Raw genomic sequence first — 20,335 nt, forward strand, 5'->3', positions numbered from 1 at the left:
TGATTCTCATCTGTTCTTGAATTTCTTTAGATCGTGGCATAATGTTTTTTTTTTAAGCATGCTTCACTTTGTCAGACAGGTTCTATTTAAGTGATTTCTTGATTCAACAGGTCTGGCAGTAATCAGGTCTGGGTGTGGCTAGTGAAATTTAACTCAGCTTTCTAAAATAATGTGGTTAATTGCAGTTCTTTCATGATTTAACAGGAGGGGGCAATTAATTTTTCATGTAGGGCCACGTAGGTTTGGACAGCTTTTTTCCCTTAATAAATGAAATCATCATTTAAAAACTGCATTTTGTATTTACTTGCATTATCTTTGTGTAATATTTAAATTAGTTTGATGATCTGAAACATTAAAGTGTGACAAACATGCAAAAAAATAAGAAATCAGGAAGGGGGCCAACACTTTTTCACACCACTGTATAAATACAGATAAATACATTTAGACCACATAATGATTGCTATCGGAATGTGAAGAGACTTCAACCAGCATAACAAAAAATGTTTCTGAAGACAATCACCTATTGCACCTTTAGCCATTGATTCTTCACAGCCTTGTCCGTTGGCAGTTTGAAATTTGGCTCGTTCAAAAGTTTGGGATCAGTAAGACCTTATGCTTATCAAGGCAGTATTTCTTTGATCAAAAATACAGAAAAACAGTAATATTGTGAAATATTATTGCAATTTCTAACATTGGTTTCCTATTGTAATATACTTTACATTTTAAAATGTTTGTGATGCTGCACTGTATTTTCATCAGCCATTACTCCAGTCTTCAGTGTCACATCCTTCAGAAATCATTCTTATATGCTGATTTATTATCAGTTGTTCTGCTTAATGTTTGGAACCTGTGATACTGTTTTCTTTGATTCTTTGCTGAATAAAAAGATAAAAAGAACAGCATTTATTCAAAATATAAATCTTTTCTAACAATATACAGTTTTGCTGGAAAGTTTGTGAACCCTTTAGAATTTTCTATATTTCTACATAAATACGACACAAAACATAATCAAAATTTCACACAAGTCCTGAAAGTTGACAGAGAATGCAATCAAACAAATGAGATGAAAAAATATATTTTGTCATTTATTTATTCAGGAAAATTATCCAATATTACATATCTGTGAGTGGCAAAAATATGTGAATCTCTAGGATTGGCAGTTAATTTGAAGGTGAAATTAGAGTCCATCTGTTTTTCAGAGTTGTTTTCAATAAGTGAAATTATTACTATCAGGCGTCAGTGTGTGCCCTGTTTTATTTAAAGGTGCTTATATGATGCTTTTTTAAAGATCATTATTTTGTGTATTTGGTGTAACAGAATATGTTGACATGCTTTAATGTTCAAAAACACATAATTTTTCAAATACTGTACATTATTGTAGGTTCTCTATGCCCCGCCTCTCTCAAACGCTTCGTTTTCTACAAAGTCCCTCCTTCCGACAAGCGCAGTCTGCTCTGAGCCATCTCTAAAGAGTTTGGACTCCACCAATCCACAGTCAGACAGACTGTGTACAAATGGAGGAAATTCAGGACCACTGTTTCCCTCCCCAGGAGTGGTCCACCAACAAAGAACACTAAAAGCAAGATGTGTAAAAGTTCACAAGGTTTCAAAGGACTGCAGGTTAACTTCTAAGCAACTAAAGGCCTTTCACACATTGGCTAATGTTATGAGCCCATCATAAGGAGAACACTGCAAAGTTAATGTTTTGGAATGACTGAGTCAAATTCCGGACCTTAATCCAATTGAAATTTTGTGGAAGGACCTGAAGCAAGCAGTTCATAGGAGGACACCCACCAACATCACAGAGTTGAATTGGTTTTGTACTGAGGAATGGGCTAAAATTCCTACAAGCCGTTGTGTAGGACTGATCAGTAGATACAAGAAATGTTACTTGCAGTTATTGCTGCAAAAGGGGTCACACCAGATACTGAAAGCAAAGAGTCACATACTTTTGCCACTCACAAATATTTAACACCAGATCATTTTTCTCAATAAATAAATGACAAAGTATATATTTTTGACTCCTTTCTTTGATTGGATTCTCTTGGTCTAATTTCAGGACTTGTGTGAAAATCTAATTATGTTTTGGCTCATATTTATGCAGAAATATAGACAAATCTAAAGGGTTCACAAACTTCCAAGTATATCAGAATGATTTCTGAAGGATAATGTGACACTGAAGACTGGAGTAATGATACTGAAAATTCAGATTTGCTTCACAGTGTAACGGAGCCGACGAGAGGCGTACGGATCCAAATGCAAAGCTTTATTCTTAAGCATGGTTTACTGAACTAAATTATTTTTATTACTATAAAAAATCAAAATGACGGTGGGGGTCGGTGACGCGGTGGACAAGTGACGTAACCGGTGTTGCGGCTTAACACCGGTATCACCGTCAACACCGTCTATGTGGCAAGCCTACTGTGTGTAATCAGTGCAATGGATGATGGGAAATGCAGTACAGGGTGATGTGTAACAGTCTGTGTGGTATGAGAGTCAATATAATGGGAGAGCGACCTCTGGTGGCAATCGGCCGGAAGGATTCATGACACACAGGAATAAATTTCATTTTAAGTATATTGAAACAGAAAATAGTTGTTTTAAATTACAGTAATATTTCACAACATTACATTTTTTCTGTATTTTTGATCAAATAGATACAACCTTGATGAGCATAAGAAACTTCTTCAAAAAACATAAAAAATCTTACTGATCCCAAACTTTTGAACAGCAGCGTTACATTTCAAACTTTTTTCTACATTATGGTATATTAGTTGTATCAATTTATTTTAATTTATTTTTAATTTAATTGATTTAATTTTTTATTTATTCAAAAATTTCAAAAAGAAATTAAATTCAGAAATTAATCATGATAGAAGTGAATTCAAGTTGTTGTATGTAGGAAATGTTGGTAGTTCAGATGGAGTTTTTATGATATGTTTTGTTTGTTGAAGGTTAATTAAGATATTTGAGCATATTGGTCATCTTAATGTTAAAAAACATAAAGCTTGCTCCAAATTATGTATCAGTGTTTATAAAGTTATACTTCTGCAAGCAATTTAAACATCCTTGAAGAAAACATAAATATGTATTTTTAGGGAGATTAAATGTAAAATAATGGTGTGAAAGGAATTAATTTGATTCTTCCCAAACCCAGCTGCTCAGTGAGTGTTTTCTCTCTCTTGGCATTCAGCAACTACTATGCATTAAACCCTGTGCTCAGCTGGCTGTGACCTCAGCTTGGCTGCATAATGGGACTAATTTGAGCACATTTTCTGACACAGAGCGATGCTGACTTATACTACAGAATACTAATGATCTTAAAGAGCTCTGGTTGAGCATAACATGAACAAAGGCAAAGTCACTGGTTTGATTCTAGATCATTGTTAAAAACGTATGCCTTGGGGGCACTGTCAGTTGCTTTGGATAAAAAGGTCTGGATAAAGTGTAAACTGATCAATGTGCCTCCATGCTGTTAGTGAAATGGCTAAAATGGGCATAACATGTTATAACAAGTCTGAAGTCAGTGTACAAATAAATGTGTTTCAGAATTTCAGAACCTTTCAAAAGAAAACTGCAAGTAAACACTCTTGACGGTGGTGCAGCTAGGGGGTATACGGGGGTCCCCCTGGTGGAACGGTCGGTTGAGATGCAGTTGTGCCCTAAAACTGGATGATGAGTAATTTCTTACTGCTAAATTCAGAAAAAACAGAGGTGTTAATTATCGGACCTAAAACCTCCGCATGTAATAACCTAGAACACTGTCTAACACTTGATGGCTGCTCTGTCAATTCTCCGTCATCAGTTAGGAACCTAGGTGTGCTATTTGATAGCAATCTTTCCTTTCAAAGCCACGTTTCTAGCATTTGTAAAACTGCATTTTTCCATCTCAAAAATATATCTAAATTACGATTTATGCTCACAATGAGAGTCAATATAATGGGAGAGCGACCTCTGGTGGCAATCGGCCGGAAGGATTCATGACACACAGGAATAAATTTCATTTTAAGTATATTGAAACAGAAAATAGTTGTTTTAAATTACAGTAATATTTCACAACATTACATTTTTTCTGTATTTTTGATCAAATAGATACAACCTTGATGAGCATAAGAAACTTCTTCAAAAAACATAAAAAATCTTACTGATCCCAAACTTTTGAACAGCAGCGTTACATTTCAAACTTTTTTCTACATTATGGTATATTAGTTGTATCAATTTATTTTAATTTATTTTTAATTTAATTGATTTAATTTTTTATTTATTCAAAAATTTCAAAAAGAAATTAAATTCAGAAATTAATCATGATAGAAGTGAATTCAAGTTGTTGTATGTAGGAAATGTTGGTAGTTCAGATGGAGTTTTTATTATATGTTTTGTTTGTTGAAGGTTAATTAAGATATTTGAGCATATTGGTCATCTTAATGTTAAAAAACATAAAGCTTGCTCCAAATTATGTATCAGTGTTTATAAAGTTATACTTCTGCAAGCAATTTAAACATCCTTGAAGAAAACATAAATATGTATTTTTAGGGAGATTAAATGTAAAATAATGGTGTGAAAGGAATTAATTTGATTCTTCCCAAACCCAGCTGCTCAGTGAGTGTTTTCTCTCTCTTGGCATTCAGCAACTACTATGCATTAAACCCTGTGCTCAGCTGGCTGTGACCTCAGCTTGGCTGCATAATGGGACTAATTTGAGCACATTTTCTGACACAGAGCGATGCTGACTTATACTACAGAATACTAATGATCTTAAAGAGCTCTGGTTGAGCATAACATGAACAAAGGCAAAGTCACTGGTTTGATTCTAGATCATTGTTAAAAACGTATGCCTTGGGGGCACTGTCAGTTGCTTTGGATAAAAAGGTCTGGATAAAGTGTAAACTGATCAATGTGCCTCCATGCTGTTAGTGAAATGGCTAAAATGGGCATAACATGTTATAACAAGTCTGAAGTCAGTGTACAAATAAATGTGTTTCAGAATTTCAGAACCTTTCAAAAGAAAACTGCAAGTAAACACTCTTGACGGTGGTGCAGCTAGGGGGTATACGGGGGTCCCCCTGGTGGAACGGTCGGTTGAGATGCAGTTGTGCCCTAAAACTGGATGATGAGTAATTTCTTACTGCTAAATTCAGAAAAAACAGAGGTGTTAATTATCGGACCTAAAACCTCCGCATGTAATAACCTAGAACACTGTCTAACACTTGATGGCTGCTCTGTCAATTCTCCGTCATCAGTTAGGAACCTAGGTGTGCTATTTGATAGCAATCTTTCCTTTCAAAGCCACGTTTCTAGCATTTGTAAAACTGCATTTTTCCATCTCAAAAATATATCTAAATTACGATTTATGCTCACAATGTCAAATGCAGAAATGTTAATTCATGTGTTCATTACCTCAAGGTTAGATTATTGTAATGCTTTATTGGGTGTTCTGCATGCTTAACCCTCAGTCTGTCCTTATGGGGTCAATATGACCCCAATCAACTTAACTTACTTAGTTCATCTCAGTGGAATAAGATTTTGTGACTTTTCTACATTTTCTATCTATATTCACATAAAAAACTGTGGTTGATTAGGTTGTTCTGAAGGTATGTAAAAAAATGTTTTACTAATCTGGTATTTGGGGTCAATATGACCCCACATTGAAATGAATGGGAAATGCGAAAAAATCTTTTTTGTTTTTTTTTCCATTTGTCAAAAAAAATCTATAAATCTGGCATAAATCTGAAAGTTTTCACACATAAATGAAGGCCTGGTATTAGAGCACAAATGCAATGTTGAAAAGACATGCTCACTCTCATGCACGCGCGCACACACACAAACACACACACATGTGTGACTGCAACAGAGAGCATTTTTATAGAAATTGGCAAATAAAATCAATAAATCCTGCATAAATCTGAAAAAGGCCACAAAAAAACGAAAGCCTAATACTAGAGCACAAATGCAATGTGGAACGAGAACACTCACTCATGCACGTACGCGCACACACACCCTTTCTCTCACATTTCTCATTCATATCTGCTTATTGCAGTTGTTTTTGTTTTGTTGTTTTTTTAGGAGGGGGGGGGGGGGGATTTTTTAGATTTAAAAAAAATGTGACTATATTTTATGAAAAAAGTTTTAGAGACAACTTGTGTGGCATTTCTGCAAATGTATGTGGCATTATTGTAAAAGCGGGCACTTCAAAATACCTCAAACAACAAAAACAAATTCTAACCTTTGAGAAAAATACTGTTTGTAATGTATTTTATAATGTTTCAGTATATATTTACAAAACATATATCAGAAAAGTTGTGAGAGTAGCAGTTAGCCACTTCCAGAAAAATGAATGGATCTCTATGGGCCTCTGCTGGATATATATGGTCATTACACTTTTTATTTCAAAAACTGTAATTTCTACAAGTTTTTCTCTAACCAGCAGATGGCATAATTCTACATCTAACACCTAGATCAATAACCAGAAACAACTTAAATCAAATTTAGATAATCATTTAAGTGATTATTTCATGAAAATGTAATATTTAACATGCAAGCTAATGGTGTAGTTGAGGATTTTTGTGATAATAGGTAAAAAAGTACTTCATGTCTCCCAAAACACAGCTCCAATGTATAGATGAGAAGTAAACAAAAAAATTATATATTATTTGTATGATTAAAAATTAACTTTTTTTTTTTACAATTACTCTTTCAATTTTCAGATACCATTAGTGTAAACAGGAAATGAGAACCATATGAGGGTTAATAAACAAACTCCAGCTGGTCCAAAATGCAGCAGCTAGAGTTCTTACTAGAACCAGGAAGTATGACCATATTAGCCCGGTTCTGTCAACACTGCACTGGCTCCCTATTAAACATTGTTTACACTCACCCTCATGTTGTTTCAAACCCGTAAGACCTTCGTTCATCTTTGGAACACAAATTAAGATATTTTTGATGGATTCTGAGACCCTGCATAGACAGAAACGCAACTGAAATGTTCCAAAGTCCAGAAACGTAGCAATCCGGCGTGATGCAGCTGACACAGAACAGCATACGCTGTTTACGTCGAGCGGATATTCTCCACAATGGCACCAGGGTGATGTGGAGGAGACGAATTGTTGAATAGAGTCGTTATTTTTTTTCTTTTGCGCACAAAAAGTATTCTCGTAGCTTCGTATAATTGCGGATGAACCACTGATGTCACATGGATTATTTTACAGATCTCCTTGCTACGTTTCTAAATTTGAGAACATTTCAGTTGCGTTGCTGTCTATGCAGGGTCAGACAACTCTCGGATTCCATCAAAAATATCTTAATTTGTGTTCCGAAGATGAACAAAGGTTTTACGGGTTTAAAACGACATGAGGGTGAGTAATTAATGACTGAATTTTCATTTTTGGGTGAACTAACCCCTTAAAGACCCATCTCTTTAACCTGGCTCACACATAACACACTAACACATTTCTAATATTCAAATCCGTTAAAGGATTTTTAGGCTGCATTAATTAGGACAACCGGAACCGGGAACACTTCCTATAACACCCGATGTACTTGCTACATCTTTAGAAGAATGGCATCTACGCTAATATTAGTCTGTTTCTTTCTTATTCCGAGCTCACCGTAGCCACCAGATCCAGTCTGTATCCAGATCAGATGGTCACTGCAGTCCCCCGGATCCAGTACGTATCCAGCCCAGATGGTGGATGAGCAGAAATCAGGACAACTATATAAGCCCCAGAGACAGATCCCCAGTGAAGACCTTGTCTCCTAGACGGCCACCAGGACAAGACCACAGGAACCAGTTGAGTCCTCTGGACAATGTGACTTTGCTGCAGCCTGGAATTTAACTGCTGGTTTCGTCTAGCCAGAGAACTGGCCCCCTGACTGAGCCTGGCTTCTCCCAAGGTTTTTTCTCCATTCTGTCACCGATAGAGTTTTGGTTCCTTGCTGCTGTCACCTCTGGCTTGCTTAGTTGAGGACACTTAATTTCCAGCGATATCATCGACTTGATTGCACATATACTATTTAAACTGAACTGAACTGGATGATGACATTACTGAATTCAATGATGAACTGCCTTTAACTTAAAATTGAGTGTTTACCATTGTCATTTAGCATTATTGACATACTATTTTCATATTTAATGGTGTAAAGTTGCTTCGACACAATCTGTATTGTTAAAAGTGCTATATAAATAAAGGTGACTTGACTTGACTTGACCATCACTTCGGCAAGAGCACTGTCTACGAGAAACGCTTATGCCTTGAAGTGGAACCTGTTCATCGAGTGGTGTTCCTCTCGCCGAGAAGACCCCCGGAGATGCCAAATCAGGGTCGTGCTTTCCTTTTTGCAGCAAGGGTTGGAGTGAAGGCTGTCTCCCACCACCCTTAAAGTCTATGTCGCTGCGATTGCTGCTAACCATGACCTCGTGGAAAATAAGTCAGTAACGAAGCATGACCTGGTCATCAGGTTCCTTAGGGGGGCAAGAAGGTTATATCCTCCCCAGCCCCCATCTATACCCTCTTGGGACCTGTCTCTAGTGCTCAAAGCACAACAGCAGGGCCTATTTGAGCCTTTGCAGTCAGTTGAGCTGAAGTTTCTATCAATAAAAACTCTGCTGCTGCTTGCACTGGCCTCCATCAAGAGGGTAGGGGACCTGCACGCATTTTCGCTCGACGATTTGTGCCTAGAGTTTGGGCCGGCTGACTCCCAGGTAATCCAGAGTCTATGTGCCCGGCTATGTGCCCAAGGTTCTCCCTTCAGGGATCAGGTGGTGAGCCTGCAAGCACTGCCTCCGGAGGAGGCAGACCCATCCCTAGCTTTGCTTTGTCCCATCCGAGTCTTGAGATGGTACATAGACCGGACTCAAAGCGTTAGGACCTCAGACCAGCTCTTTGTCTGTTATGGAGGCTGGCAGAAGGGGAATGCCATCTCTAAGCAGAGGATGGCCCATTGGGTAGTGGATGCCATCACCCTGGCTTATCAGGCACAGGGTGTGCCCTGCCTGCTCAGGTTGCGAGCTCACTCTACTAGAAGTGTTGCATTCTCCTGGGTGCTGGCTCATGGCGCCTCGCTGACAGATATTTGTAGAGCTGCAGGCTGGGCAATCATCAACACGTTCACTAGATTCTATAGTCTTCGTGTGGTGCCGGTATCCTCCTGTGTTCTCACCTCAAATGGGTAGAAGCACTGAGAGGCCCCGCTAACTTTTTATGCTCACGCTGTGAACAGTGGCAGCTGGATTCAATCATCGCATGCTAATGTCCATTGGATCGTTTAGATTACATTAGAGGGAGATTGGTCTCTCGAAGCGAGATCCAAATTCGTCGGTCATGACGTGACGTCTCCATTCCCTCCTTCAGGGACCGAAGGTTACATACGTAACCGAGACGTTCCACGAGGGGAACAAGACACTGTCTCGAAACGCTTTGAGAACACCCTTGCAAAACCACAAGCATGTGTGGAATATGTACAACAGAGAAACGAGACATCACGAGTGGGGTGACATGAGCAACCAGGAAGCATAAAGGTGCACCCGGCAAATTAACATGTTAGATTCTGATGAAGAGAGAGCACCTGCAGGGATGCAAGGAGTGTGGCAGAGGGACGCAGTGTCTCGTTCCCCTCGGGGAACCATGGTTACATACGTAACCTAGTGCCCCCTCAGGGGCCACACCCACAGCTTCCAAAACTCCAGCAGCTCATAGTCTGTTTGGTCACCGGAATTCTTCTTAGGTGGACCGAAGCAAACAGACAGCTGATCTGCCTTGCGCCACAGGCAGCTCTGTGACACAAGCGTCCAGTGCTCTCACTGGACAGAACACATTGCACTTTTGTCCTGCTTCCTGGAAGGGAGGAGGATAGAAGGCCTTCAGTACTATGGGGCACCTTGGCACGCTGTACTGGCCTCAGCCTCTGGGTACCATGTAGGAAACTAGTAACGGATGGGTGTCTCCCCAATGACTGACCACCCAGAAGGGGGTGGTAAGCAGCTAAGGCAGCCACGTATACCTTCAGAGTAAAGGGGAATAGCCCTGCAGAGAAACGCTCCTGCGGGACTCCAGAACTGTACCAGCTGAGCAGTTGACTGTGTCTTGCAGTCACTGTCCGCACCAAGAAGTGAAAGTCTCCACTTCGAGGTGAACTGTTTCCTCGTAGCTGGAGCTCTGGACTGGAGTAGGGTCTCAGCAACCTCGGTTAAGGGACCGGATGCTAAGAGTTGTGCCCCCTCAGGGACCACACCCACAGCTTCCATAACTCCAGCCCTCGGGACTGGCTAGAGATTTTACTTTGGTGTCCTGAAGCGGATGACCGGCAGGAAGCGACCGATCTATCCACTCTAGCACCCTCACCTGAGGGAGCCGTACCGTTGCTGGGCGGCAGGCTGGGAATTCGCTTGTTGGAGCCCACTGAGCCCTAAAGCACCGGGGGTGGCAGGTGTATCAGAGTGGCTCCCTGTGGGCACTGAGGAGGATCGGGCACCGTATACTAAGGTGTGTACCTCTCCTCCCCAGAGGGGGCTGCCCTTAGGGTCCTGACGATGGTAATGTCAGGACCGCATGACCGAGGCCTTCCTCAACAAAATAACAGACTGCAGATCCGTTTTCTGTTTTCTGTTTGGAAGAACCCGACCGATTATAGTTTATCCCACGATCTCGACACCTCGGTGTGGAGATCAGGAAAAAATGGAAGGCCCCTGCGTGAAGGCTGTAAACTCATGCGCAGAAAGTGCTCATCTAATTTACTTTTGGGACAAGCGTCCTGCTTCTTGGCTGGCCAGTCGATGTTTAACTTGGCTACAGCATGAGTTACAACCTCCACTAACTCCTCATATGTGAGGGACTGTGGTGGCGAGTCCACAGTCTCCTCAATATCGACACTCATTACATCAACCTTCTCAGAGGAAGACGGATGAAGTGCCTTGCTTTCTCTCTGGGGGGAAAAAACCGCAGCGCGTGCTTCCGAGCCCTGAGAGGGCGCAGCGGATCCCATGACAACAGTCTGCGCTGTGCATCGGCAACAACGGGACCGCGAGTCTGACTGCTCTCATCAAAATGGGCAGGTGGGAGCAGAGCACACGAAGCGAGAGCAGCTCACAATCATGACAATCAGCTCCCTCGAGAGCTGATCGTGCATGCACCACACCCAAACAAACAACACACAGATCGTGTGCATCCCCACCCGCAAGACAACATGGGCAGGGAGGAACACAATATCTGAAATGTTGTTTGCTCGCCACAGATTTGATTTACACTTGCTCATTGTTTCTCACTTTCTATACAGAATGTAACTGACTGACTGAGTGCTTATGCAAGAGACACACACCACAGAGCAGAAGATAACATGTGCGTTTGCCAGGTGCACATTTATGCTTCCTGGTTGCTCATGTCACCCCACTCGTGATGTCTCACTTCTCTATTGGACTGATTCCACACGTGCTTCAGAACGTGAGACTCACAAGGACGTTTCTAAAGTGTTTCGACGCAGCTTGAGTTCACAGCTCCTGGGGTTGAATAAAGGCCTCCTGTAGCGAATCCATGTGTTTTTGTAAGAAAACTATCCATATTTCAAATGTAATAAACATTTTTCTTTCACTTCCGTTATCTGTCATACGCGGAAGCCGTTCCGGCAGATGACGCAGCACGTATGCACAGTCACCGCCTACACCACTCACCAATACCTTGATGAACTACACCAGCATTTGAGAACCACATTTGCTTTTGCCCAACAACGACTCCAAAAGAGCGCAGAAGGCCAGAAAGCATACTACGACCGGAAGGCATCACACAAAGAACTGGATGTGGGCGACAGGGTCTGGTACTTCAGCTACACACAGCCTCCTCAGACAACCTCTCATCGGCTATCAAAGAAGTTTCTGCCACACTGGACAGGACCGCATGAGATTGTGGACAAACTCTATTCTGTCGCATACCAGATCAAACTGAGCCAGGGACAGAAAGAACCAGTGACATGAGCAACCAGGAAGCATAAATGTGCACCTGGCAAACGCACATGTTAGCTTCTGCTCTGTGGTGTGTGTCTCTTGCATAAGCACTCAGTCAGTCAGTTACACTGTAAGCACATAACTGTACTTGTTTGCAGCAGTAGCATCAATAATCTACAACAACAGCAATAACCAACAGCAGCAGCATAAGCGTAGCAGATCTATTCCACCAAGACCAAATACATTAACATTGTCATATCCATTACCATGTTAAAATCTTCAGAGAGTTGTCATGATAGTACTTCTATTTTAGCCACAAACAACAGTTTGAAGTTAAAAAATCCAAATAGTGGATATGTTCATTACAAACATGCTGCTTTTAGCTTTACTAGATGGCTGGACTGTAGTTGTGTGGATTACTTGTGGATTATTACGATGTTTTATCAACTGTTTGGACTCATCACCCATTCAATGGTCCATTGGTGAGCAGATGATGTAATGCAAAATTTCTCCAAATCTGTTCCAATGAAGAAACAAACTAATCTAAATCCTCAGCAAATTAAAATTAAAATTAAAGTTAAATATATGTACATTGTTCACTTTATTTACATGGTTAAAACAACTTTTTACAGCACAATTTACTTGATTTACTGGGTCATTTTTTTATACATTAATTCAGTGATGCCTGCTGGGAAACTTAAAGAAAGTTCTTACCCATGAGATTGGAGCGCCCATCACCCAGAGGGTACCGCTGGTAACGGGGAACAGGAAAGGGGGGCAGTTGGGTGAAAATAGGATGCAGTAAAGGTTCCAGTCGTGAGGCAGAAGGGTCCGATGGGTAGAACAGATTAAAAATCTGAGAACAAGCTGGCTGAAGCTGAGCCACTAAAAGAGATGAAAGAGAAAACAGAGTAACATTTATCAGAAAATTATTAAAACATGACAATAAAAAAAATCACTGTAAATCACATTTTTTATTTTGGTAAAAATTTAACATTTGTGTGTGCATGTGATTTGTACCATCAATGACAGGTAAAACAGTTCTCCTCATCGCTAGCACCAGCCCCAGTGGGCATCCCAGCAGAAAGCAGTCTGACACTTCAAACTCGAAGCAGCCTGGATTGAGAGCCTGTCTGGAGCCACACTGGTCATCCTGCAACAGACTGTGAGACAGGGGGCATGAAAAGTGAGTTATCTTCATTTATTATTAACTCTTGATTAATGATTAATCACAATTAATGCTTTAATTTGATGATGATGTCATCAAAGAAGTCCTCTGCACTCCCATGATAGGTCTGTTCTTAATCCTTGATATATTCCATAGCAATCATCCAATTCAGAATAATTTCTTTAGCATAGATTCTTTATAGACCTAAAATTCCAAACCAATACATTTGTGTCTTATCAGTTAACAATCACCTTAGTTCATACTTTTTTTTCTTCCAACCATTGCACATCCCCGTCCCACTTTTAATATAACATAAATCCGTCCCACGCACTTTTTTCAGGCAAGTGTGTTCACGTAGAGGTTTTCAAGGGCCAGTGTGAACAAATTCAGATTTAAAGGGGTGGTTGATTGCGATTTCACTTTTTTTAATGTTAGTGTGTAATGTTGCTGTTTGAGCATAAACAATATCTGCAAAGTTGCAGCACTGAAAGTTCGATGCAAACAGAGATATCATCTTTTAAAATTCTGGCAGTTTAATGCCTACAGAAACAACTCGTAGGGACTACAACGAGCTACTTCCCGGGTTTGTGACATCACAAACCCAGATAAACCTCACCCCTGGGAACACACAACGAAGGGGGCGAGGCCATGCTGCGCTGCTTTAGAGAAGAGAAAGAGAAAACTAGGGGTGCACGTAAAAATGTATTCATATATGAATCGCGATTCTGTCTTCTAACGATTCTAATGGATTCACAAGTTTCAAAATCAATGCTCTAAAGCAGCGGTTCTTAATCCTGTTCCTCACATCTCCCTGCATCTCTCTCTCTCTCTATCTCTCATTCAGATCACCAGCTCAGCTCAAACAATGAACTGTTAGATTTATACACTTATTTTCACATAGCTATGAGAAGCGTTATACATGGACGGTTGCCGTACTGTATTAAAGCATTAATCAGGATAAAACTGTATATTAAAAGATAACAGAAGCAGTACCATTTACAAATAACAGCGTATATAAAAGTATGAGACTACAATCAAAAAACATACCATTAAGAGCCGTGCTTGCACAGGTTTTGCATGACCTTTTTCACTATATCCTCTGCATCTCAATCGGGCACAAACTGTTAAGCAATATAGACGACACCATTGTTTACAATATAACCGTAGCACATGCTGCTGAGGTGAGGGGCGGGACGCTTAGACATGCACTAGAGGCGGTTTAGCCAATCATAACACACTGGACCAGCTAACCAATCTGAGCCCATTGCGTATTTCTGAGGGCGGGGCTTCATAAAATCAGGAAATGATCAGCGCGTTTCTCAGAGAAGGGACAGAGCGGTGTAGAATAAAGATAAATTAAGTGAAAAATAATGCATTTAACATTAAAGGGTTTGTTCACCCAAAAATTAAAATTAGCCTATAATTACTCACCCTCAAATCATCCTAGGTGTATATTCATTCATTCATTCACTTTATTTATAGATCACTTTACAACTGCACCTGCAGACCAAAGTGCTGTACAATAATAAAAAAAAACACTTCATTAAAACACACGACTTAAAACCACACAGATCCTACTAACAACAAAGACTAGCCCACCCTCTCAAAGGTTAAAGACAAGAAGTAGTTTTTGACTTCAACTTTAAAAACATTCAAAGATGAGACTTCTCTAAGTTCCTGAGGAAGACTATTCCAGAGCTTCGGCCCCACAACAGCAAAGGCCTGATCCCCTTTTAACTTTAAATGAGTACGAGGGACAGTAAGCAATAACTTATTATTGGATCTTAGAGACCTAGGTGCTTGACAAACAGCAACGAGCTCAGACACGTAAGCAGGGGCCAACCCATGCACTGCTTTAAAAACATACAGAAGAGTTTTATATTTTATCCTGTAGTTCACTGGTAGCCACTTGAGAGAAGCTAAAATAGGAGAGATATGATGACTTTTCTTAGCACCCACTAGCAGCCTAGCTGCTGCATTCTGAACTAATTGCAAGCGTGAGATAGTGGTCTGACAGGACTCCACATACAACACATTGCAATAATCCAAACGAGACAAAACAAAGGCATTAATAACCTTCTCTAAGTCTTTTCTTGGCAGAATAGGCTTTAGTCGAGCAATAGACCTAATCTGGAAAAAAACAAGTCTTTACTACAGCATTAATCTGCTAGTCAAATTTCAGCTCTGGGTCAAACACCACACCTAAGTTCTTTATTTGGTAACGGCAATAATTAGACCATGAGCCCACATACGTGGACATATCTAAACATCCTCTGGCAGGGCCAAAAAACATAATATCAGTTTTACTCTGGTTCAGCTGAAGCAGATTTTGAGTCATCCAGCTCTTAACCTCCTCTAGGCATGCAAAAAGCAAATTAGAACCATTGTTCTCTCCCACTCTCATAGGTAAATAGATCTGAGTATCATCCACATACAAATGGTACGACATGCCGTATTTTTTAAAAATGGCTTTAGTCGAGCAATAGACCTAATCTGGAAAAAAACAAGTCTTTACTACAGCATTAATCTGCTAGTCAAATTTCAGCTCTGGGTCAAACACCACACCTAAGTTCCTTATTTGGTAACGGCAGTAATTAGACCATGAGCCCACATACGTGGACATATCTAAACATCCTCTGGCAGGGCCAAAAAACATAATATCAGTTTTACTCTGGTTCAGCTGAAGCAGATTTTGAGTCATCCAGCTCTTAACCTCCTCTAGGCATGCAAATAGCAAATTAGAACCGTTGTTCTCTCCCACTCTCATAGGTAAATAGATCTGAGTATCATCCACATACAAATGGTACGACATGCCGTATTTTTTAAAAATGGAACCCAGGGGCAACATATACAATGAAAATAAAATAGGGCCAATAACAGAACCATGGGGGACCCCACAAGTAACAGGCACTGCCGTTGAAACAAAGTTACCATACTTTACAGAGGATGATCTATGTGACAGATAAGACTTAAACCACTCTAAAACGGTCCGACGAATTCCAATTAAATGGGATAACCACTTTATAAGAATCACGTGGTCTATTGTGTCAAAAGCTGCACTTAAGTCCAATAAAATCAGAGCTGCCGCGTTACCTGCATCTCTGATTATACGGAGGTCATTAACAACTCTTAAAAGTGCAGACTCAGTGCTGTGACCTGCCCTAAAACTAGACTGAAATTTGTCTATGATCTCATACCTACTTAAAAATGGCATTAACTGGGAATAAACCATCTTCTCTAAAATCTTTGATAGGCATGGTAATTTTGAGATGGGCCAATAATTCTTCAGTTCTAAAGGGTCTAAATTAGGCTTTTTAAGAAGTGGCTGAATAACCACCTGCTTAATGCCTGTTGGAACAAGTCCATTATGAAGACTACTGTTAACAATAGAAGTAATACTCAGCCCAACAACATCAACCATCTCCTTAAGAAGATATAAAGGAACCACATCGCAACCACCAGATGTAGGCTTCAAACGCATAATGATGTCCATAACTTGCGCCAGAGACACCTGCTCAAAGAGTTCAAAACTCCTTACACAAGCTGATGTGTAATATCACATCTCCAATATCACAAACTCAACTGAAGACGTAAGCAGACTAGTTCTAATCTTTTCTACTTTTTCCACAAAAAATGTCTGAAACATTTCACATACCTCCAATGAGGGGGTCAAGGTAGAAGATCCATTTGGATTGAGAAGTCTATTAATTGTTGAGAAAAGGGCTGCAGGGGCATTATAATTCTGTGCAATGACACTTGAGAAATAATTTTGCCTTGCAGTTCTCACAGCTGCCTGGTAGTCTGAAAAACACTGCCTCATAAATTGAAGTGAAACCTGTAGCTTATCCTTTCTCCATTTCCGTTCAGCCTTCCTGCCTCAGAGAACAAGTATAGTTGTTAAGCCATGGAGTTGGATTAAGTTTAGGTTTCCTAATTTTATATGGGGCCACTACATCTAAAATATCGGAGCAAACAGAATTGAACAATATCAACAGCTCATCTGGGAAGGAGACTCAATCACATTCACAAATGAAGCAGAATTATATAACTCAGAAAATTCTACCGCCGTGGATGAAGTAATAAGACTAGAACAAAACACACCTGACTGTGGCAAAACTGGTTTGCATGGCATAACAACATTAAAAATTACAGGCATGTGATCAGACAGACCATAATTTAAAACATTGACATTACAAATAGGAAGGCCCAGAGATAAGACCAAGTCCAAAATATGGCCTTGCTCATGGGTTGGATTTGAAATAAACTGTGTGAAATTAAAAGAGTCCACCAGCTGTAAAAACTCAGAGACCATAGGCTTATTTGGACATCATATATATGACTTTCTTCTTTCAGATGAATCCAGTCGTTTTATAAAAAATTGTCTTTGATCTTTCAAGCTGTTTCATTGCATGCATCAGTCCAAAAGAAGGTAAATAAAAAGCGCCCATCCATTAAAAAAAACAAAGGCCTTCTGTAGCGAATCGATGCGTTTTTGTAAGAAAAATATCCTTATTCAAAACGTAATAATCACTTTAATGTAGCTTGCGCTCACTGTTGTACATGGAACCAGTTCCGGGCGGATGACGTATGAGGTCAGCTTTGCGCATGCGCCGCTCAGAAGTGACGCACGTGGAAGCACAGGGGAGAGATCAAAACAAAACAATGGTCACTAATTAGAAGTACAAAACGAGGATTTGTAAAGAAAAATGTCGGAGGATTTTAATATAAGCCAAAGAGGAGACTGGTTTTCCTTTGCTAAAGTAAGGAAACTTTGCTTCCTTTGCTCCTGTTAACAAACGTTGGTTTTCACGAGACTCAACGGCGCATGCGCAGCGCTGACCTCATACCTCATCAGCCCGGAACTGCTTCCGTGTACAACTGTTGGCGCAAGCTACATAAAAGTGATTATTACGTTTTGAATATCGATATTCTTCTTACAAAAACGCATCAATCCGCTACAGAAGGCCTTTATTCACCCCCCGGAGCCGTGTGAGACACTTTTTTTATGGATGGGCGCTTTTTATTTAACTTCGTTTGGACTGATGCATGCAACACCCGCTGAGTGCCATGAAACAGCTTGAAAGATCAAAGACAATTTTTGATATAACGCGACTCTGTTGCCCTTTCGGGCTTGAACTGATGGTAAAACTAACGACATTATTAACTGTCTTGATATTTACTTTGAAAGCTGAAGCTGCGATTATGGTAAGGGGTGTTATATTTCCGACGCATGCTTATGGTGTTCGGCCAATCACAATGCACTGGGTCAGCTGGCCAATCAGAGCAGGCTGCGCTTGTCAAAGGAGGGGGCTTTGTTGAAAATGATGCGTTTGAGAGAGGCGAAGCACTAAACACTCTCACGCAGTGTATGTTTCATTCATACTCAAAGCCGGAAGGCACTCTTTTGCATAGAAAATCCAAAATGGACTCATAGACCTAATAAATTATGACATGCCAGGAAATCCCTATTATGGGCAAATGCATCCAGCTATAGCTGCAGCTAAGCTGAAAAAATAAGCAGAAATATTTTGACTGTTGAAACGTGAAGACAAGAAACACAATTGTGACAATATGTAGCTTATGTGTGTTTTTCAAGTCATCAGGTTATAAATAAATACATTGTATGAATAATGCAGTGATAATTGACATTTCATTTATTACAGTAGAGAAACTATGTAAAAAATATTTTCTGCCTTATTCTGTGATAAAAATGGAACAGTAAAAAAATATAGAATACAATTTATTGGTTATTGTCCAGCAGTGTATTTGACAGTGTATTTTTCTTAGACAATTAAAAATAAGGGATAGATAAATAGATCCAATCATGCTTTAATACCTTACCTACCTAAGTATATTTACATCATGCACTAGAAAATTTGTTTATCAATTTCCTCATGTTTATTTCTGGCTCATTCTTTTTGAATTTTGTAACTTAAAAATGAATATGCTTGTGTATTTTAAGGAAGTGTTTCTATATAAATGTAACCAAGAGTTTTAGCAACAGTCTTTTGAAATATTGATATTATTACAATGATTTCTGTGGTTTTATCAAACCGGATGGAATATTTTAACTTAATTTAATTTATAATAAATTAATAAATTAATTAAATTTGCTAGAGTATCGCTGATGATCTGGGGGTGCTTCTGCAAGGCTGGAATCAGCCACATTCATCTTTGTGAAGGCCAAGAGCACATGAATCAAGCCACGTACAAGGTTGTCCTGGAAGGAAATTTGCTTTCTTCTGCTCTGCCAATGACCCCCAACTCTGAGGATTGTTTTTTCCAGCAGGAAAATGCTCCATGGCACACAGTCAGGTCAAACAATGTGTGGATGGAGGACCACCAGATCAAGACCCTGTCATGGCCAGCCCAATCTCCAGACCTGAACCACAATGAAAACCTCTGAAATGCGATCAAGAGAGCGATGGTCACAAGCCATCAAACAAAGACAAGCTGCTTGAATTTTTACACTGGGAGTGGCAAAAAGTCACCCAACAGCAATGTGAAAGACTGGTGGAGAGCATGCCAAGACGCATGAAAGGTGTGATACCTGCAAGTGTGTAACCCTGTGAAAATCTGGGCTATTCCTCCAAATATTGATTTCTCAACTCTTCCTAATTTAAAAGATTAGTATTGTATTTTTTAAAAATGTTTCCTGCATTATTTGTGGTCTGAAAATACTGCATCTTTTTGAATATCTTTATTTCGACCATGCTGTATATGGCAATGTGTTTATTTGGATTTGGGAAAAATGTTGTCAGTAGTTTATAGAATAAAACCAAAATGCTCATTGTACTCAAACATCCCTGCTGAAAAAAAACAACAGAACCATCACAGAAAATTCTAATGGTTTCCACTACAAATACCATTACAAACATTACAAACCATCAACTTTTAACCATTAAAACCATTAAAAAATTGTTTTCTGTAGTGTGTTTTGGGACATATTCCATTAGGATTTATTGGTTTTAACAAACCACCAATAGAAGGTGACCAATTACCAGTAGAGACACAGAGGGTTCATTACAGTTTCCATTCAAACAAATACAAGTCCCATTATAACCATTAAAGCCATAACACATTTTGTGATGGTGTCTATTGTTTTTTTTCAGCAGGATATGCTAATAAAAATTAAAACCCGAGAAACAGGTTTTGCTTAAAGCATTTTAGTTTGAGACAAGAAAAAAAAATATATATAATGTAAAACAAAAACACACACACATATATATATATATATA

General features: G+C 39.6%; 1 protein-coding gene across 1 annotated transcript in view; it reads right to left on the reverse strand.

The window, feature by feature from the left end:
* plrdgb (PITP-less RdgB-like protein) overlaps positions 1 to 20,335 on the reverse strand; it is a 112,709-nt gene that overhangs the window by 34,909 nt on the left and 57,465 nt on the right. Inside the window, exons 9-10 of the mRNA XM_016257796.1 lie at positions 12,950 to 13,092; positions 12,644 to 12,814 (exon numbers count right to left, since the gene is read on the reverse strand). Of these exons, the coding sequence (XP_016113282.1) occupies positions 12,644 to 12,814; positions 12,950 to 13,092 (314 nt within the window). The remainder of the gene's footprint in view (positions 1 to 12,643; positions 12,815 to 12,949; positions 13,093 to 20,335) is intronic.

Source organism: Sinocyclocheilus grahami, unplaced genomic scaffold (genome assembly GCF_001515645.1).
Source record: "Sinocyclocheilus grahami isolate Dianchi unplaced genomic scaffold, SAMN03320097.WGS_v1.1 scaffold1598.1, whole genome shotgun sequence".
Lineage (NCBI taxonomy): Eukaryota > Metazoa > Chordata > Actinopteri > Cypriniformes > Cyprinidae > Sinocyclocheilus > Sinocyclocheilus grahami.